Source organism: Rhineura floridana, chromosome 8 (genome assembly GCF_030035675.1).
Source record: "Rhineura floridana isolate rRhiFlo1 chromosome 8, rRhiFlo1.hap2, whole genome shotgun sequence".
Classification (NCBI taxonomy): Eukaryota; Metazoa; Chordata; class Lepidosauria; order Squamata; family Rhineuridae; genus Rhineura; species Rhineura floridana.
In genome coordinates this window covers 9,632,448-9,651,386 of record NC_084487.1, presented here as the reverse complement: position 1 = coordinate 9,651,386, position 18,939 = coordinate 9,632,448, and the positions used below count along the sequence as shown (strand labels likewise).

General features: G+C 42.6%; 1 protein-coding gene across 2 annotated transcripts; it reads left to right on the top strand.

The window, feature by feature from the left end:
• The first annotated feature begins 354 nt into the window (after positions 1 to 354).
• LOC133390160 (growth hormone-inducible transmembrane protein-like) lies at positions 355 to 13,811 on the top strand. 2 transcript variants are annotated; one of them, XM_061638153.1, is made up of 9 exons: positions 355 to 457; positions 2,613 to 2,772; positions 4,385 to 4,484; positions 6,424 to 6,535; positions 6,673 to 6,814; positions 9,103 to 9,211; positions 11,238 to 11,426; positions 12,260 to 12,437; positions 13,073 to 13,811. In XM_061638153.1, the coding sequence occupies exons 2-9, from the start codon at positions 2,647 to 2,649 to the stop codon at positions 13,158 to 13,160; spliced, it is 1,044 nt and encodes a 347-aa protein (XP_061494137.1). In that variant the 5' UTR covers positions 355 to 457; positions 2,613 to 2,646; the 3' UTR covers positions 13,161 to 13,811. The 2 variants fall into 2 exon arrangements, with proteins under 2 accessions (XP_061494137.1, XP_061494139.1); XM_061638155.1 differs by lacking the exon at positions 355 to 457 and adding an exon at positions 470 to 584.
• Positions 13,812 to 18,939: the final 5,128 nt, after the last annotated feature.

The following is an 18,939-nucleotide window of genomic DNA, read 5'->3' as shown; positions in this document are numbered from 1 at the left end:
GTTCAAAGGGAAGACACTACATTTGTCAAGAAAACACTTTCTGATTAGTTCCTTTCCTAGGTGCAGTTCTAGGCACATTTAACTGGGAGTAAGCCCCATTGCACGGATAATACCTGCCGGGACATCACTGCGGGCTCTAAATTTTGAAGCGACGCCCCCCTTGTCTTCATCAAACATGGCAGCTCTCAGCTTCCTGTGCCAGAAACCAAGATGGCTACCCCCTCTGTCCCCATCCATGCAGCCAAGATAGGAGCTCTAGAAGTTTCCGTAACCCGCTAAGCAGCAGCCGGCAAGGAAACTTGTTTCGCCCTCAGTCAAAATGGCCGCAGCAAAGCTTGCTTTCCCATGCCACGTGAGCCAAGCAGAGCCAATGAGAACGCGGAGCTGGGATTCTCTTCTGCCCGGCAGGCTTTGCTTCAAGTTGGTCGGAGGTGCGCAACAGACGAGCGGGTCGGAGGTGAGTAACGTCGGGACTGGCCAAGAAGTTGGGGGCGTCCTTCCCGCGGGATGGGTCCCACCAAGCGGCCGCCGGCTCTTCCTCCTCTCCTCAAGTCTTCCTTATTGGGGAGGTTGCCTTAAAAGGGGTAACTGCATTCATAGAAAGACGCAGCAACCCTCGCCTCTCTCTCTCAAATTAAGAAGGGTCACCTTAATCTGGGGAGGGGGTGATTGAAGGGAGTCTTGCTTAGGCCTCCAGGTTGTTATTGAGGCTCATGGTGCTGGGCAAAAAGTGCCAACGTCGGGTGCTCCCGTTGTCTTTTTTGCATCTTTTTTTTTAAAGGGAAAAAAAAGTCTGTAAGCCTTCAGGCTGCATCCTTATGGTAGTGGCAGCAAACCTGAGTTTGTGGCTTAAGTGTACCGTTTGATAAGACAGGTGAAGATGTATGCAGTGCTGGATAGCTGTACGATAGGCGTGCCTGTCGTGTACATGAAGTTCTTGCGCATGTTTCTAAAATATCCCTAATTTCAGGTGTACATATCCCTAATTTCAGCTGTACAGCAAATTTTTTTATTATTATTATTATTACACAGCCCTTCACCCAGAGGTCCCAGGGTGGGTTAGAACAATTTAAAAACACAATTAAAACAGTTAAAACAACCTGAATGACATCACAAAAAATAGGGTGGGTCCCAAAAATATACATCTCATATGCGGTGATCCTAAACCATCCATAGATGTTTGGAATTTTAGGAGGAGTTCTTTGTGTGTGTTTTCCTGGTCCTTTTGCTTTGTATAATCAATGTTTAATTATATAATACAAAATGATTAGGAATGAAACTTCTTAATCAATGTAATACAACCATTGAAAGTAATATTAATAATTGGGCTGAGAAATGAGCAGGCCTTGCTTATCTGTGTGTTTGATCTGGAAGTATAAAAAGCATTCAGTGATCTTATGTTGGTTCATATTTGCCATATCAGTTTATATTAATCTCTGATAGCTTCTTTTGAGGTTTAAAAGAGACATGGTAGATTCTTGTGCGCATGGCTTTCTTTTACCCATTATGACATCATACAATTTTGACTCAGCATTTGCATGCTGTTAGAAGTGATAATAACTATTGCCTTCCTTCATCGGTAGTTGTTCCCTCTTCTCTTTTGAAGATCTCTGGGTAAAAGCATGCCAGGTGTTGGTGCTTTGAGAGATCTATGCTTGATTCCTTGAGTTTTTGCAGGATTCTGCATTTAGGCCACAAAAACAAAATGCATGGGTACAGGATGGGAAATACCTGGCTTAGCAGTAGTGCGTGTGAGAAGGACCTTGGAATTGTAGTGGATCGCAAGTTGAACATGACTCAGCAGTGTGATGCTGCGGCAAAAAAGGCAAACGCGGTTTTGGGCTGCATAAACAGAGCTGTAGTTTCCAGGTCGAGGGAAGTAATAGTCCCACTATATTCTGCATTGGTCAGGCCTCATCTGGAATACTGCGTTCAGTTCTGGGCGCCTCATTTTAAGAAAGATATAGACAAGTTAGAGCGGGTCCAGAAGAGGGCGACGAGGATGATAGCCGGTATGGAGAACAAGTCTTATGAGGAAAGGTTGAGGGAACTTGGCATGTTCAGTCTGGTGAAGAGAAGGCTGAGGGGTGACATGATTACACTCTTTAAGTACCTGAAGGGCTGTCACATAGAGGAGGGTACAGATTTGTTCTCTGCTGCCCCAGAGGGTAGGACTAGGTCTAATGGTTTTAAGTTGCAGGGGCATAGATTCAGATTGAACATTAGAATGAACTTCTTGACAGTAATGGCGGTTCGGCAATGGAACCGACTGCCTAGGGAGGTGGTGGGATCCCCTTCACTGGATGTCTTCAAGCAGAGGCTGGACAGCTATCTGCGGGAGATGCTCTAGCTGTGGATTTCCTGCTGTGAGCAGGGGGTTGGACTCGATGGCCTGCAAGGGCCCTTCCACCTCTATGATTCTATGATTCTAAGCACTGCTTCCAGCCAGTGTAGACACTACTGGGCTAAACATAACTGGATAGATGATGTAAAGCAGTTTCATATGTCCAGTTGCTTTTATATAAAGATGTTAGCAATTCATCTGCTGCTCCACGCTATTATTTGCAGTGCAGTTTCTGCTGGATAATCCTCTTGTTATGTTGTCGTTGCAGGTAACATTTTGCCATTGATTTCACTGCCCCAACCATGTTGGCAGCAAGGTTGGTGTGCCTTCGGGCTGTCCCATGTCTACGCCCTGCACTCATTCAGGCATCACCTGCTCTGAGGAATACCACTGTAAACACAAAATCATGGCTCTTGCAGCCTTACCAGGTAGGTGTCTTTTTGGAATCTAATACTAGTTCTGAGATTTCTTTAAAAAAAACATTTTATGTGCAAGTTATTCATTTACTACCTAAATCAAGATGTGATATAAGCAGCCTGATTTTTGCTTCTTAAAAATAAGGTGCATGGTTCTGAATCATAATCCTTATAAGCCTCGCATGCAGCTTTGAGCTGATAAGATACCAATTTGGTATCTTTTTTTCTTAGTGTGCCTGCTTGAGGTACAGCAGAAAGAAGCGGTCAAGCCCAAGTGTGTTTCTGTGGTGACAGGTGATGGGCTGGCCTATTTCAGACAAACCAAGAAGCCATGATGTCCTCCTGTGTGAATGAGCCTGTCCAAGCCCTGGACTTGCATGTATATCCTGATTGCTTTAATTGATCAGAATTTAAACAAGCCACAGCTTTATTTATTCGACTTATTAGTCGCTTATCTGGCTGAATTGTCAGCCACTCTAAGCGACGTACAAAGCAGAACATGCAAATATCAAAACATTAAGAGACTAACAATAAAAACTAACAATAACGGAAAAGCTAAAAAAACAGGAACAGCAAACCAAAAACATTCATCTTCCTGGTAAAGGACAGTCCCCAAACAAATGTCACTAAGAGCAGGGGTGGGGGGCAAGGCAAGTGGAAATGCTTGCCCCTTGATGGTCCCAGCACAGTCTCATCCCTGCAGCAGCACGACTCAGCCTGCAGCTCCTCCTGATATGGCCCAGGCAGAGGGGTGGGGCAAGGCAGGTGGAAATGCTTGCTCCTTGATGGTCCCAGCACAGTCTCATCCCTGCAGCAGCACGACTCAGCCTGCAGCTCCTCCTGATAAGGCCCAGGCAGAGGGGTGGGGCAAGGCAGGTGGAAATGCTTGCCCCTTGATGGTCCCAGCACAGTCTCATCCCTGTAGTTGATATTTGCAGATAATAATCTGATCTAGATTTAAACACTTTGGTCCTGCAAACAGGTGCTACCCTCCATCTAGTATATGATGGTAAGCTTGATCAGATGTCACTGGAAACTGTGGCTGGTTAAAAATGGGAGATGATTGGGTAGGAACGAGGCATGGAAGAGGCCTCACCTGCATGACTGCATCATTCATTTGTATGCTGGCCATGTAAGACTGCATCAGAGAGAAATGTGTGGTATTCACTGCTAGTCCTAATCACAGTAGGTCCACTGAAGCTAATGGACATAATTAACTTAGGTTCATTCATTTCAATGGGTCTGCTCTGAGTGGTTTTCTGCTATGAGCTTGCATGAGCTTCAGGTTCGTGCACTCTCCCTCTCCTCCCTTTTCATGCACCAGGAGAGATAGAAATTTTAATGTTGTAATTCTAATTTTTATGTTGGCATAATTCTGATTAGAGCTCATGGTTTTAATTAGTTTCCTAGTGTCTTTTTGTGTGTGCCCATGCTTACATACATGACACATGGGCACAGAAAGTTAACTCCAGCTACCTTTCCCCAGTGTTTAAACTACTTCTAATAGGGTCATTGCCCTAAACTATACTATTTCTCCAGATTAACTGGAGACACATTTGTCGTCTATATTTACTTAACAGTAGTCTAGTGTTTGGTTTTCTTTCCTTGTTTTTTGTCGTAACAGAGGTATGCCTCCAAAGCCAGGATTGGTATACGCCGGGGGAAGACTGGTCAAGAGATTAAAGAAGCTGCCTTTGAACCATCAACGCAGAAAGCCTTCAAAAGTATGTGTATATGCTTTTCCCACTTCACTGACTCTGGTAACGAGAGACCAAGCAACACTCAAAAGCAGAGTGGATACAAATCAGTGATTTCCTGTATTATTTAATTTCAACATACCTATTTTAAAAGAGCCACGTTATAGTGGAAGCGTGTTAAAAAAAACAATTGTCAATTTTTAAATTGGTTTATTTTAGAACTGAGTTCAAAACCTAAGTTTAGTACAAACAATATATCTTAAATTTAATTTGTTATGTGCCTCCAAGTCAACTACGACTTATGGCGACCCTATGAATCAGCGACCTCCAAGAGCATCTGTCATGAACCACCCTGTTCAGATCTTGTTCTGACCTGGGAGTCTCATCTTCCAGCACTATCTCATGTTGCATTTTGGATACTCTGTTCATAGGGTTTTCGTGGTAAGAGATATTCAGAGGTGGTTTACCATTGCCTTCTCTGAGTTTGGATGCATCTTAGTCTGGTGTCTCAGCTTTAACCATTCCGCCTTGGGTGCCCCTGCTAGGAGTCTAGCCTCTTGGTCTCCTGACGGCATTGCTCTCAGCTTCTTCAACACTCTCAAACCCCCTCACCATGTTAAGGTGATCCTCAATAAAATTATTTTATTTGTTGCATTTACAGAGGGTGATATCCAACAAAGTCACACTGGAGCAGACCCATTGTAGTCGGTGGCCTTAAGTCCATTGACTTCAGTGAGTCTACTCTTGAGGGCAGATCCCCATTATACATTTAAAGCACACAACTTCCTCCAGATAATGTTGGGCACTGTGGTTTTCCCCTCACAGAACTACAAATTCCCAGTGCCTTTAACAAACCACAAAATGGGGTGTTCCGAGGGGAGGGGCTGAGCTGCCCTGGGATCCATTGGATCCTGAGCCAGTTTCACAGCTGTTGTGCTAGGGCACCAGGCCCGATTGCTATAACAGCCCTAAGCTGGTGCAACAATCTTCCTTGCCCTCCCCCCACCCCCATTCCACCTTATCTGCTGCTCATGGCAGGGCTGTAGATGTCGCTGTGGCTCTGTCGCTCCATCATCGGGGTTTGGATTGGGCCGTTGTTTGGAAAAAACGTTTGTAGTTCTAAACGATCAGTACTGAAGACAGAAGATGATAGCACTGAGCGAAAAGTGGCAGTTCTCACAATTCTGTGGCCACAGGTACATTGTGAAGAAGTAGATGATTTCCGTGCTAACAATTGGCATATGCATTCAGGAAGGATAAAAATGAAATCTTCTGAAGGTGTCATCTATCAGTGAACTATAACATTAAAAATTAGGTTTTGCCTCTTTTGAAATGCTTATGATTCAGTGTTGGAACATAATTCAGAACATTTAAGCCTAAAATGTTTTACGTACAGGAGAGCCAGAGGATAGGCTCTTAAGTGCAACAGTATGGAAGAGGCAACAGGCTATGGGCTCTGATCTCTAAAAAATCAAATTTTTAAAAAGGCCTGTGAGACAGCTTGTGATCTGCCAAATTGAATATAGCCTACAAGGTTTTGCTGCCCCACTGAGACTGCAAAATTAAGAAGAGGGATAGTCAACCCCCTGGCAAGGCAAAATAAATGGCTGATGAAAATGTGTGTAGCATGGCGGAGAGAAAGTTGCACAGACCAATTCTGTATCCTTAAACTTATTCTCTGAACTCTCTGTAGTTTTCTTTTTACTCCGCAGCATCTCCATGCCTGAACTGCAATTGCATCTGATCACAAGTTATGCATTCTAATGCAGATACTCATTCAAATATGGGCTGCTGCTGGGAGGAAGGGCAGGATATAAATCACATAATAAATAAATAAATAAATAAAATATGAATGCTTCACAGGAAAACAAACACTACTTACTACAAAAATTAGAAAACTGCATCTGCACTATCCCTAAATGGGAAAACCATTTATGGAGTATAATTATTGTTTTCTCTTTACCAGTTGATCAGATGGGAAGATGGTTTGTTGCCGGAGGAGCTGTTGTTGGTCTTGGAGCCGTTTGTTATTATGGACTGGGGATGTCCAATGAGATCGGAGCCATTGAAAAAGCTATGTAAGCAAAATGCTTAAAATGTGTCATAGTTTTTAGTAGCGAGAGCAGTTTTTAATTCCTTGTAACTGAGAACTGGCTACCTGCCATATGTATTTGGTGAAATATTCATACCTTATGTATGTTCTGTTTGTTTCCAGTATTTGGCCACAGTATGTGAAAGACAGAATCCGTTCCACCTACATGTATTTTGCAGGAAGCGTAGGTTTGACAGCATTGTCTGCTGTACTAGTCAGTAGATCTCCTGCCCTCATGGGTCTAATGATGAGGGGCTCCTGGCTGGTAAGTTCATTATTTAGTGTTATCTGTATAATGTCAATCAGAACACATCTCTCCACACACTTCGTCAACCTGTCATTGATTGAGTTAACTTTTCTCCTAACCCTGCAAGGGCTCATTAAATTGCAGTTGATGAAAAGACTGGTGTATAGGCAGTGTTGGATAAATAGGTTTTGGCTTCAACCCTATTTGAGTGGTGTAGCTTCCCTGAAAGAATCCTGGGAGTTGTAACATAGGCATGCTCAGTAGCCTGTGTTCGACTTCTGCTTGTGAAGTGAACAATGAGATAAGGGCACTTGTCACTTTCTTTATGTGTGTGAGACTGATTCTCGACTGAGGCACAGCTAATAAAGTGCACAGATCCAGGATGAACATTCTCATCCTGCATTGTTAACGATTAACATGGGTGAATTTTCAGTATTGCAGTTGAGGTCTCTGTTCCTACAGAGTTGGGCAGGTATTGGCGTGCTGTTCCTCACGCAGGCCCATGCCAATTCCAGAAACAAAGAGATCTAATTCCTTGTACAAATAGGGTTTATTTTGTCAGGGTTGGTACTTGGTAGACAACATTTCTGTGCTTGCTATAGATTAATCGCCTATTAACCCAGCCCCTTTAAAGCTTATCTTCCTAATTTGCTTACTAGCATTGTGAAGCAGGAGAGCATTTTGTGGTGGAACCAGATTCCCCAACTACTATAAATTGAAGGGTTGATATACAGTTGCAAACTGAAGCGTTTTCAGTAGCACACTAAAGTGGTGGCTGGCCAGAGTGCTCTTTCATGGTGTAATTAGCTTCAGTGTCCTAACTTTCTAGCCATGATGATAGTAGTGCGCTACAGAGAGAAAGTAAGGCTACAATCTCAACTCCAGTTATGTGGAAGTAAGCCCTATTGAATTAAATAGGGCTTACTTCTGAGTAGACATGGATAAGATTGTGTTATAAGTCTCAAGTTGCATGAACTAGCCCTTATGCAGAAAGAGTTGCAAGAAGCTAAATGTTCAAAGCAGAGCTATAATTTTCTCTTTGAAATTTTTAATATAGGGTAGGTTTAACCATACTGCAGCCACAGTACTGGATGCCTTTAGTAGAGAGAAGAATGAGAAGTTGCTTGCCAAGTCTCACTTTTTAAAATACCCAATGTTTGGTGTCTTGCCAGAGAAATGACCGATGATCCATTGCGTCCACTAGAGGGATCTGTGGCTAATTTAGTAAAATACTGCCTTTATGTAGAAGGGTGTAGCAGTATAATGTACTTAAATGAAAACGAAATGCATGAAAACCTTCAGTGGTAGCCGCTAAGCAGTAATTTATTTATTTGTTACATTTATATACCGCCCCATAGCTGAAGCTCTGAGCAGTTTACAGCAGTTAAAAACAATAAAAACAAATATACAAATTTTAAAACACAAAAAACAATTTAAAAACACAATTTCCATTTATTCACCAAATGGTGGTTTTGTAATAATGTGAAACTGCTATCACAGTCCTGGAGTGACTTGTCCTGCTACGTAAGAAGGCATATGCTTAATAAAACAATAGAGCAATTCTGTGGATAGCTCTCTGTAAGGCTTCCCCTGAGTCGGTTTTTCGCTGGTCCAACCAGTAAAAATTTGTTTTGATCAAATAACCTGAAAAACCAGTAAGAGTTCGATTTTGCTAGTCTCAGTTGCTGAGCCATAATGCGCTACCTGTTAAAAGTAGCAGCCCTGTTTTTCTACAGACTTTAACTTTATTGTACTCAAAAACCAGAGTATGCACTGTTTGTGTGCTGTCTTCCCACTCCATCACTACTATGGTTGAGTGCAAATCTAAGGCAATGTAGAAAGAGTTCAGCAGTTTGGAGGGCAGTTTTAAGGTAGGGTATGCATGTAAAAAACTGTGAAGAAGGAATTGTGTGAGCTGTTTCAGATGTTAGCTATTTTCTTTAATGTGGGCACTTTTTAAAGACTCAGTAGCTTCAATCCACACTGTGGGACGGACTTCCAAGTGTACACGTAGAGGACTATGCCATATATTGCTTTATACCTGTTTGAGTTGTTCTGGTTACAACTCCTTCCTGTGTGAGGAATGAAACACACAGGTTTGGAAACAAGTCTATTGCACAGGTATACCCAGTGGAGAAGCAGAACTGGATTGGAACTCTTGAGTACCTTTGTTTGCTGCCATTTTATCTGGGGAAAGGCCCTGAGTGAATATTGCAATATTATAAGTGAACCTTAGACAGCCGTAAGGCACAGAGTAAAAAAAGCTGTAAAAATAATTTGCTAGTAGTAATAATAATCTTTTACAGGCAATAGGTGCAACGTTTGCAGCAATGATTGGCGCTGGAATGTTGGTTAGAGCAATAGATTATGAACATAGCCCTGTCCCTAAACACCTGGCATGGATGCTGCATGCAGGTATGTGGCTTTTCATTTTCCTGAACAATTATATATTTTTTAATTTATCTCAAAATATAACGGGCATTGAGAATTTTCCTGAACCGCTCACCTGAATACATTTATTGATTCACTCAAGGTCACATCGTTCTCACTTGTGGTCAAAAACAGACTTGACAATCAAGACTCTTCAAACTTGAACTGAAAGCTTAGCAATTAGTTAATCAAGTGATTGTAAGCACTCTGCAGTAGAGGTTCTCAAACTGTTGACTGTCCCCCTTTCAGGCAGAAAATCTGGAAGGGGATTGCAAAGTTCAGGGAATGATTATTCTGAGAGCCTTTCTCCCTTGCTCACCTGCATACCCTCAAGCAGTGAATTAGAGACTCTCACGCTGCCCCATTGCCTCAATCTGATTTTGGAAAGAGCTAGTGTTTCCCTATATATAGTTCTAGGAAGGATCAGAGATGTCTTGTTCTTTTCCATAGAGTTTTGCACACAGCAGCAAGCTGCAGCTACCCAACTTTTTACATGTATTTCCACATCTTTGGCTACAGAATGCTTGGATGATGCAGAGTGAGGGAAGGTAAAAATACATTTAGAGGGGAGCAGCCAAAGTTAAAAGTGTTTGAGAAGCACTGGCCTTAAAGGCACATCCTTAAATATACAATGTCCAGAATGCAAAGCACCATGCGTGTAAGGAAATCTTGGCTACCCCCTTCCTGAAGGCATTTTGTTGTGCCCTTCAAGAAATACCTTTCACCTTCAGGGTGTGGGTTCTTTTAGAGCAGCACCCTAAGAGGGACAAGGGATGACCGCTAGGAGTCAGGCACTCTTCATGCTTGCATGGAAGGTGATTTGTGCAGAGGCCCCTCTGGATCCCATCTCATGAAATGAAACTAAAAATCTGCTTCAAAGGAATCCCGTCAAATTATAACTAGAGTATAATCTGAGAACTGGTATAGTGCGGTCAGAGCTCAAACTATTTGCTGGGAAGTCCCAATCCCACCTCGGAGGTGAACTTGCAGAGGACTTTAAAACAAGGTGCTACCTCTCTCAGCTTCATGCAATACAGAGATAATACTAGCCAATTTGTACAGGGTTCTTGTAACAATTGCTAAGATAATATAGGGGAAGTACTTTGAGAACTTAAGAAAAATGCTTCATTGCGGCCTTTTTAAATAGGCCCACAAAAGCTAAAATCCTGTGAGGCTAGTAGCCTGTGCTTCCATGCTGGTCGTGGAGAAGGGAAAGCCCCTTGCTTCACGGCCAGTACTCCTATCTTTTTAGGAGGCTTGTTTATTTAAATAAAAGTGCCTTCTGTCCATGCTGGGTGTGGAGGAAGAGACATTTTTTCCTGTGCAGCTAGGCTGGAGCAAAACAAGCTGGCCAAGGAGTCCCCCTTCTTCCAGCTCGCTTACTCTCCTGCATGGAACTCCTATGGCTACCAGGTGAGTTGTTAGGTGCCAGTCTGCTGTGTCATATCATTTAAATTAAGTTTTTATTTTTTATGTTTATTTTTTAGTCGACTCTTGGGGTTACTTCATGTTGTAGGGTGGAGAACATTGTTGTACATTTAGTGAAATCAGATCTTCAAGGCTTCAGTCTTAGGAGTCTTCCCCCTAGTTTTATACCTTTCAGCTCTGCAGAATTCACATTTCACCTAGCATAGATCTAGATTGCACGTGACTCACAAGGGAGTTGTAGAACTCTGCTTGGGGTGACTTCAATATTTGTGCTTGGGGACATTCTTGCAGTTGGGCCAAAATGCGATTGCCTCGCTACTAATCGCTAGTTAACCTACAGTGTACTTATTTTTATTTATGTAATTCATATTCCATGCCTACAACATAGACTTGTTCCCAGGACAGATAACCTAGTAATAAAAGGAAGCTACAAACTGAAATGGCAACAGTCAGTCTAAATAGATGGTAAAGCCAAAGTGCTATAAGCCAAATGATGTTTCCGTTCACAGTCCTTAAAAGTCTTAATGTGTCTTCTATGCAGATAAGTAATTAAATTAATATGAGTACCTCTTTCTTCACTTAGGTGTTATGGGTGCTGTGGTGGCTCCTCTGACGCTTCTTGGTGGCCCCTTGCTCATTCGAGCTGCTTGGTATACAGCTGGAATCGTTGGTGGTCTCTCGACTGTGGCTATGTGCGCACCAAGCGAGAAGTTTCTGAACATGGGAGCGCCTCTGGGAGTAGGCTTTGGCCTTGTGCTGGCTTCTTCAGTCGGTAAATGGATTGTGTTGTGTTTAGAATTTGATTGAACTGCTTACAATCAAGCTTGTGTGATGTATTCATCAAGCTTTATAGATTCCGACTGTTCAAAAGCAAAGCTTGACATAAAAAGGTTCTCTGCATATTTGTGATAAGTGCAGTTCCATTGGAGCCACGCAGTTGGCCATGTACATTTCTCACCATATTAAAGATGTTTAGTTTGAAGTTGGTGCTACCCACGTTTGTATGTAGCTCTGACTCTTCTTTTTCTAGTGAACTCATAAACAGCAAATGTCAGACATGTAAAGTAAGAAAAAAGGAGGCTGTTAAAATCGCAGAATAGTAGTTTTATGGTATGGACTGCCTTCAAGTCGATCCCGACTTATGACGACCCTATGAATAGGGTTTTCATGGTAAGCGGTATTCAGAGGGGTTTTTACCATTGCCTTCCTCTGAGGCTGAGAGGCAGTGACTGGCCAAAGGTCACCCAGTGAGCTTCATGGCTGTGTGGGGATTCGAATCCTGGTCTCCCAGGTTGTAGTCCAGCACCTTAATCACTACAATACACTGGCCTATAAGGCCATTAAGTCCAACCCCCTACTCAATGCAGGAATCCAACTTAAAGCATACCTGACAGGTGGCTGTCTAGCTGCCTCTTGAACGCCTCCAGTGTTGGATACAAATAGCATGTCATAGTGAGGGTCATTCAGTGATCTCACCGTTTTATTCAAATAATTCTTTCCGTTACATTGTGCATGTGGCATGTGAAAGCACCGTGCATCTGTAGCATAACTGCATTTACAAAAACATGTGTTTGGTTCTTGATGGCATTTGTGTGTATCTTCCAGGTTCAATGTTCTTTCCTCCAACAACTGCCTTTGGCGCTGGCCTCTATTCCGTGGCTGTTTATGGTGGATTGGTACTTTTCAGTCTGTTCCTGCTCTATGATACTCAGAAAGTTATAAAACGTGCTGAGACTCAGCCGCTGTATGGTATAGGGCTGCAAAAGTATGACCCCATCAACTTGTAAGTATTTCCTCTTGGTAAACAGAGCACAAAGTCTTGGAATAGATTTAGAGAATATCAGTCTTCCAGAATGCAAGCAAGCTAAAGTTGATGTTTGTGTGTCCTTTGTTTAGGTCGGCCTGAAATTCTATAATTTGAGTTGCAATAAAGAGTTTCTTGTCGTTATGGTCAGTGTTTGCTGCCTGGAAGGCAGGGAAGACAATGAACTGCTACAGTAGGAGGCTGAGTGGAACCTCTCGTTTTATTAGCTATTGCCAGTAAAACAACAGTTGGTGTTAAAGGCTTAGAAATATCCATTTACCTGGTTGAGTAAGACCAATTTCCATGCAGTTAGGCAAGGAAGCTTTACATTGGTACTTCTTGAATACAGTAGAAGTACAAATGACTGTTGAAGGCATATGTGGGCAGGTTGACTAGTATTCATTGGTGTAAGCTAGTAACTTCTGTGGACTTAATTTGTAATGCTCTTGTAACATCACAATGAATGGACTTCAGTCAACGTTAGAGTGCTTTGGCAACTTAATAGCATTATCCTTTTTTATACTGGATGACCCAAACTAAATGCTGAATTGCAATGAAAGGTGTTTTATAGCTAATGTATGTTGAACCTAATGGCTGCTTCTCTTGTGTTTCAGGTGTATGGGCATTTATATGGACACACTCAACATCTTTATCAGAGTGGCCACCATGCTTGCCACTGGTAGTGGCACCAGGAGGAAATAGATCGCAACTTCCTTTTAGCAGGCTGAATTGATGATCACCAAACACTCTGGCTTGTCTGCTTAGTGCATTATAATAAAACAATTGTTGTGTGCAAGCAGTTTCCATGTTGAAGTCAGATGTTCTAAGCACTTCAACATGACCTTTAAGGTGTTTTCAGTGTAGTTCAGCTTGGATCTTAGTTCACTGTTTTAACAAAACAGTTGAGTGGAAACTAGATTGCTACATACCATTCAATTATTTCTCCCTACTTTTTTTGAAATTGGGAAAGAAGTTTATTTTAATATATGTATATTTGTAGCAGCTGTAAGTTTCCTCCTGTACGAGGTGAAGGCGTACAACATGCTGTGATCTTGCTTCACATATAGGGGAAGCCCAAAAGAGCACTGTGTCTAAACCAGAATGGGTTTCAGAGGGAGCTGAATGCAGATGTATATTCAGAAGTTATTTGCAAGGAGTAGAAAGCAGATTGTGCTGAATTGCAGAATACGTTGGTAACAACGTAGCATGATTGATGACAAATACGGCGAAGTTATTCAGAAGTTATTTGCAAGGAGTAGAAAGCAGATTGTGCTGAATTGCAGAATATGTTGGTAACAACGTAGCATGATTGATGACAAATACGGCGAATAAAGTCAAACTCTAAAAAGATAATTGTTAGGTTCCTCTTTACATTTTCCTTACAGACTATGGGGGAACTTACCAGCAAGATGTATTTGTGCTACTCTTCCATAGCTACTGTCATGCCCCTGAGCCCCTCAAGGCACCAGAAGTCATGCTTCAGACCCAGTTCCCACCCTTAGGGTAATTGTTCTGGAAACCAACTGTCAAATTCTTCCTTGTCAAGGTTGTGTAAACTAACACCAACCCTGCAAGGTAGAACGTAGGCTGCCACCACCCCTGTTACTGGTTCCACTCAGAGCTAGGGGAACTCTGAGCCCAGACAATAGGTAAACCAAGGTCCTATGAGACAAGAGCCAAACTTACGCTCCTTGTCAGGAACCTCTGGTTAAACACCACAAATTAGAATTAAGCTTTTAACTCCTTTTTCCCTCTTTGGTAGTTGCGTAGCTGAGTTGGTCAAGGTGCTGAATTCAGAACCACCCTTTCCCTCAATGAACACACCAGGTTAAATAGAAGTAGCTTTATTTAAAAATATATAAGTGCACATTATAATACAGCAGCAAGTAATCGTTTAAGACCATACACCCAAACGGGTTAGGTACACTCAAGAGAGTTCATACACACAACGAGAAAAATAACAACCTTTCTAACCTAATACTTACACATGAGGTAGATGGTTGAAGTAGCGTCTCTCCTAAGAGAGATTGGCATCAATCACAAAGCAATGGAACCCTGCGTAGGTTGCCTCCCATAGGCACCAGTCAGAAGGAACCTTACAGAACCTTCCTGAGGGAACAAAGGCTATGGGTCTCTAGCCCTATACTTGAGGAAAAGAATCCCAACGGTCCAAGATTAATTAACCAATCAGGAGTTTTCTGATGTAATCCCTTTCTAGATGTTTCTTCACTTTTGCGTGCCTTTCAGGCCCCCCTCCCAAATGGTGTTTCAAACTTCACAGGCCAGGATGGCCTTGAGTGCCAGGCTCTTGCTAATCAGCACAGATAGCCAGGTGCTTCTTGTTTAGGCTTCCCTTAACCGTCTTCAGCTGGAAACCGAAACTTAACGTTTTACTCTTTCAGAGGCCTGTCTTTTTTAACGGTTGAAACTCCCAGAGTTCCTTGCTTGAGCCAAGGTATTGCATACAGTATTTTTAATAACTCATGAACATAGGCAGGTTCATGACAGCTACCATCACCTAAGTGTTGTTTCTCTTTGAAGAGATTGCAGGAACAATGTTGAAGTCTCAGTAAATAGCAAATGCCCAGCAGAACTGGCAGGTCTTAATATACTGCCTAAAACTATTTAATGGCACAGACTGCTGACCCAGAAAGAAAAAATTGCCCAGTTTGGTTGCTACTGCTTCTTGAAAGGCCAAGTTCTGGAAGTTTGCCAAATGTGCATTCCGCTGGTGAGGTATCGTAGGCCTCTTAAGATCATTTGTAACAGGATACAATGCAGAGTGCTTAACGTCCAATATCAGGAGTGATGTAGCATTTTAGTTTTCTCTGCCTTGGGACAGGAGCAAATGCTGCAAAGCCCACAATTTGCAGCAGGAAATGACAGGCCTCCCAAGAACCTTGGGGCGTTCAGCACCTGCGGTTACAAGCAAGGTCTGACTTGCCCTCCGTTGACTACTCAATTGGCACATCTGTAGAGGCGAGCCTGCTCTAGGTGTGCAAGTTTCCTGGGATGTGGAAACTTGACCGCTCAGGATTCCACATCAAGGGGGAGCCTGCATGCACGGAATCAGTGCTGCTCTCAGTGTCGTGAGGGCGGAGGCATGGCCATTAAGCATGGGCTACTCTGCACATGATTATTCATGGGAGGAGGAACAATGGAGTAGAGCCAGATTTGTATCTAATGAGCTGTTCCGTGATTATTGTATTTTTATACCGCCCCATAGCCAAAGCTCTCTGGGCAGTTTACAGTACCTAAAAACATTAAAAACACATATACAAATTTAAAACACATCTTTTAAAAACAATTTAAAACACAATTTAAACATTTAAAACAATTTTTTTAAAAAACATGCTAAAATGCCTGGGAGAAAAGGAAAGTCTTGACGTGGCGCCGAAAAGATAACAGTGATGGTGCCAGGCACACCTCGTCAGGGAGATCATACCATAATTTGGGGGCCACCACTGAGAAAGCCCTCTCGCTTGTTGCCACCCTCCAAGCTTCCCTCAGAGGAGGCACCCGGAGGAGGGCCTTAGATGTCGAGCTTAGTGTATGGCTTGGTTCGTATCTGTGTTACCTGTTCCCATTTGCAAAGGTACTGTTCCTTTGCTTGGGAAGAGGTGCCAGGATAGAAAAGTTGGTTAGCAGCAGAGACAGGGGAGCAGGAGTGTAGTCATGCAGGGCCTCAAGGGGTCTTAGAGCCTTTATGTTTTTGGGAGCAGGGTCCCAATGGCTCCAGCATCCTACAACCCAATCGGCATGAAAGGGGAGTGTATTAGCCACTGAGAAGAGTCTTCTAATATGCTTCCTTGTCCTTTCCTGCGGATTAAAGCCAGTCAAAGTGAACGGAGGTGAGTCAAACACTAAGACTCTTCTCAGTAGCTAACACTCTCCTCTTTAATGCTTATTGATTCCTAGGCACTATCAAGGATCTCATACTGTTAAAACAGCTAGACTGGTGAGGACTAGGGAGAGGGCTTTTTCAATTGTGGCCCCCACTTTGTGGAATTCCCTCCCAAACGATCTCCGCCATGCCCCCTCTATGATGAGCTTCCGCCGGGCCTTGAAGACCTGGCTCTTCGGGCAGGCTTTTGGTGTGGGTTTGGCTTTATTATTGCTGAGATTTTTAATGTGTTAATGTATTGGTATGTTTTTATTTTGTACATCTCCCAGAGTGGCTGGACAGCCAGCCAGATGGGCGAAATTTAATAAATAAATAAATACTGGACCCCACAGCAAAAAAACTGGGGAGGAGGCATGGCTGTGGTTAACATGAGGGGACCCTGCACTTGTGAATTTGCCCCTGTGCTACTGCAGGGGAGACCCCTGTGTTCTGGGCAAGGGGATCCAAAGTCAGTTTTCCTAGCTCGGTGGGGTGGGGAGGAACTAAACTAAAAGGGATCTGGGGCCTAACAAAATGGAGTGAGGCTTTTAAAACAGGGTAAAGTTCATCTTCCTATTTCAACCCACATCCTTTGAAATGTGGCCCCATATCTCTCTACCCCCTTAGTATATTCAGTTAGGGTTATCATCTTTCAGATGCCATGTGAAGACCATACCCCAAGCCCCTGTGTGTACATGTTCCTGTTGCAGCGCGTGTTGGTACGGTCCAGAGAGGCGGTACTGAAGCAGGTTCGATCAGAAATAATACAGGCCAGGCAAAGTACTTTGTAAGAGTCTTTTACTGACATTAGGTTCTCAAACGCAGTCCTCCTTCCATACAACATTCCCCCACACCAGAGCTGCCGTGAGTCCTGTTCTTATCAGAGCTGTTGCCCTTGCCAACCAGCTGCTGGCCTTGACAGACCTGGCATTCTCCCTTGCTCTGGTTAACCAGGTTTCCTGAACCTCTTTCTGTGAGACACACAGATAGCACAACAGGCCAACAGCCCCCACCTGTGACTCACAGAAAGCAAAATACATTTATCCTATTTCATTTTTACAATACAATTTCAATTCAATAAACATATATACATATCATTTTTGTTATTCATTACTTTGATTCAGTCTCTATTTCCATTTCATTTCTTGTTTTTGTTTCTTTATTCATACAATTCATACAGCATGTTTGTTGATTTTATTTTACAGCATTTTTCTCAGTGTCATTTACATTTCATTCTTCAATACAGTACTTCCACATTAAATCCATTGTTTCTGTGTCTATTGGCCCTTCTTTTACCCATTCTGTAGGATATTCATCTGTCTCATCTTCCTTGTGTTGTGTTACATTAAAAGTGAATCTATGTGGCGGTTTTCCCTTTGTTGTTCTCTCAGAATGTCTGACACTGTCAATTTCCATTGCTTCTTCACTCTCATCTTTTATTGTTCCTGCACCTGAGCCTGCACTTGTTCCTGGCACTTCTGTATCCTGCATCACTTTGTCCTCACTCCTCAGTCTTTTAATGTTACGTTTGCCACCCTTAATCAAATCAGTTAACGCATCTCTTAAGGGTATTTGAGGACCAAAAGGAATATCTGCTGCACCCTGTTTGCTTGCATCATCAATCACAATTGTTTGACTACTTTTCCATGGCTGATCTACTACTTTTATGCTTCTGCTAAGTACTACTTGTTGCATTTCAGGTACCCAGATTCTATAAAACGCATTCTGAAATCCCAAAACACGACCTGCCTGAGCTCTTGGGGCCATTTTCCCATGTCTTTTCTGTCTAGCAACATGCACCCAGCACTTTGCTCCAAAACGCTCAATATGTGTTAGCCTGGGCTTTCTCCCTGTCAGCTTTTCGTAGGGAGACATTCCAATCATTCTGTGTACAAGACGGTTTTGTATGTATACAGTATATAAAATACATTCACCCCAATATGTATTATTCAATTCTGCATCTGCTAGCATGGCTCTCATTGAATCCTGCAGAGACCTGTTCCTTCTCTCTGCTGTCCCGTTGGAAAATGGGGAGAAGGGAGCAGTGAGACTTTGGGTTATTCCCTTCTTTTCCAGATATGTTTTCAATGCATTACTTGTAAATTCGCCCCCCTGGTCTGATTTAATATTTTTAATAACAACCCCATGTTGTGTCTCTGTTCTCTGTGTAAATGTGCGTAATTTATCCTCCGCTTCACTTTTCTTTTTCAATAAATACATGTGCATAAATCTAGAAAAATCATCAACAATCACTAAGTAGAATCTTGCCCCTCCTTTTGAACACTGTAGAGGTCCTGCTAAATCAACATGAATGAGCTGATAAGGTTCTGTGGTAGTGCTTTCAACGCTCTTATTTATGGGTGCCACTGTCATTTTTGCTTTATAGCATGCATCACACTCATCTACATGCTCACAACTTGTTAACTTTAAGTCTTTACTATGCTTTGGGGTGTTTTTAATTTTCTCGAAGTTGGCGTGCCCTAATCTTCTGTGCCACTCATGAATGCAATTTTCGTGTACGTTTTTATTAACTCTTAACCAGGCACATGTTGGTTCAGCATGCTCACTCTGTACTATAAACCAGAGCTTGGAAGTAAC

Coding starts and splice junctions, on each gene's coding strand:
- LOC133390160 (XM_061638153.1), top strand. CDS start 2,647: ATGTTGGCAGCAAGGTTGGTGTGCCTTCGGGCTGTCCCATGTCTACGC. Junction 6,815..9,102: donor TGATGAGGGGCTCCTGGCTG/GTAAGTTCATTA, acceptor AATCTTTTACAG/GCAATAGGTGCAACGTTTGC. Junction 9,212..11,237: donor GGCATGGATGCTGCATGCAG/GTATGTGGCTTT, acceptor TTCTTCACTTAG/GTGTTATGGGTGCTGTGGTG.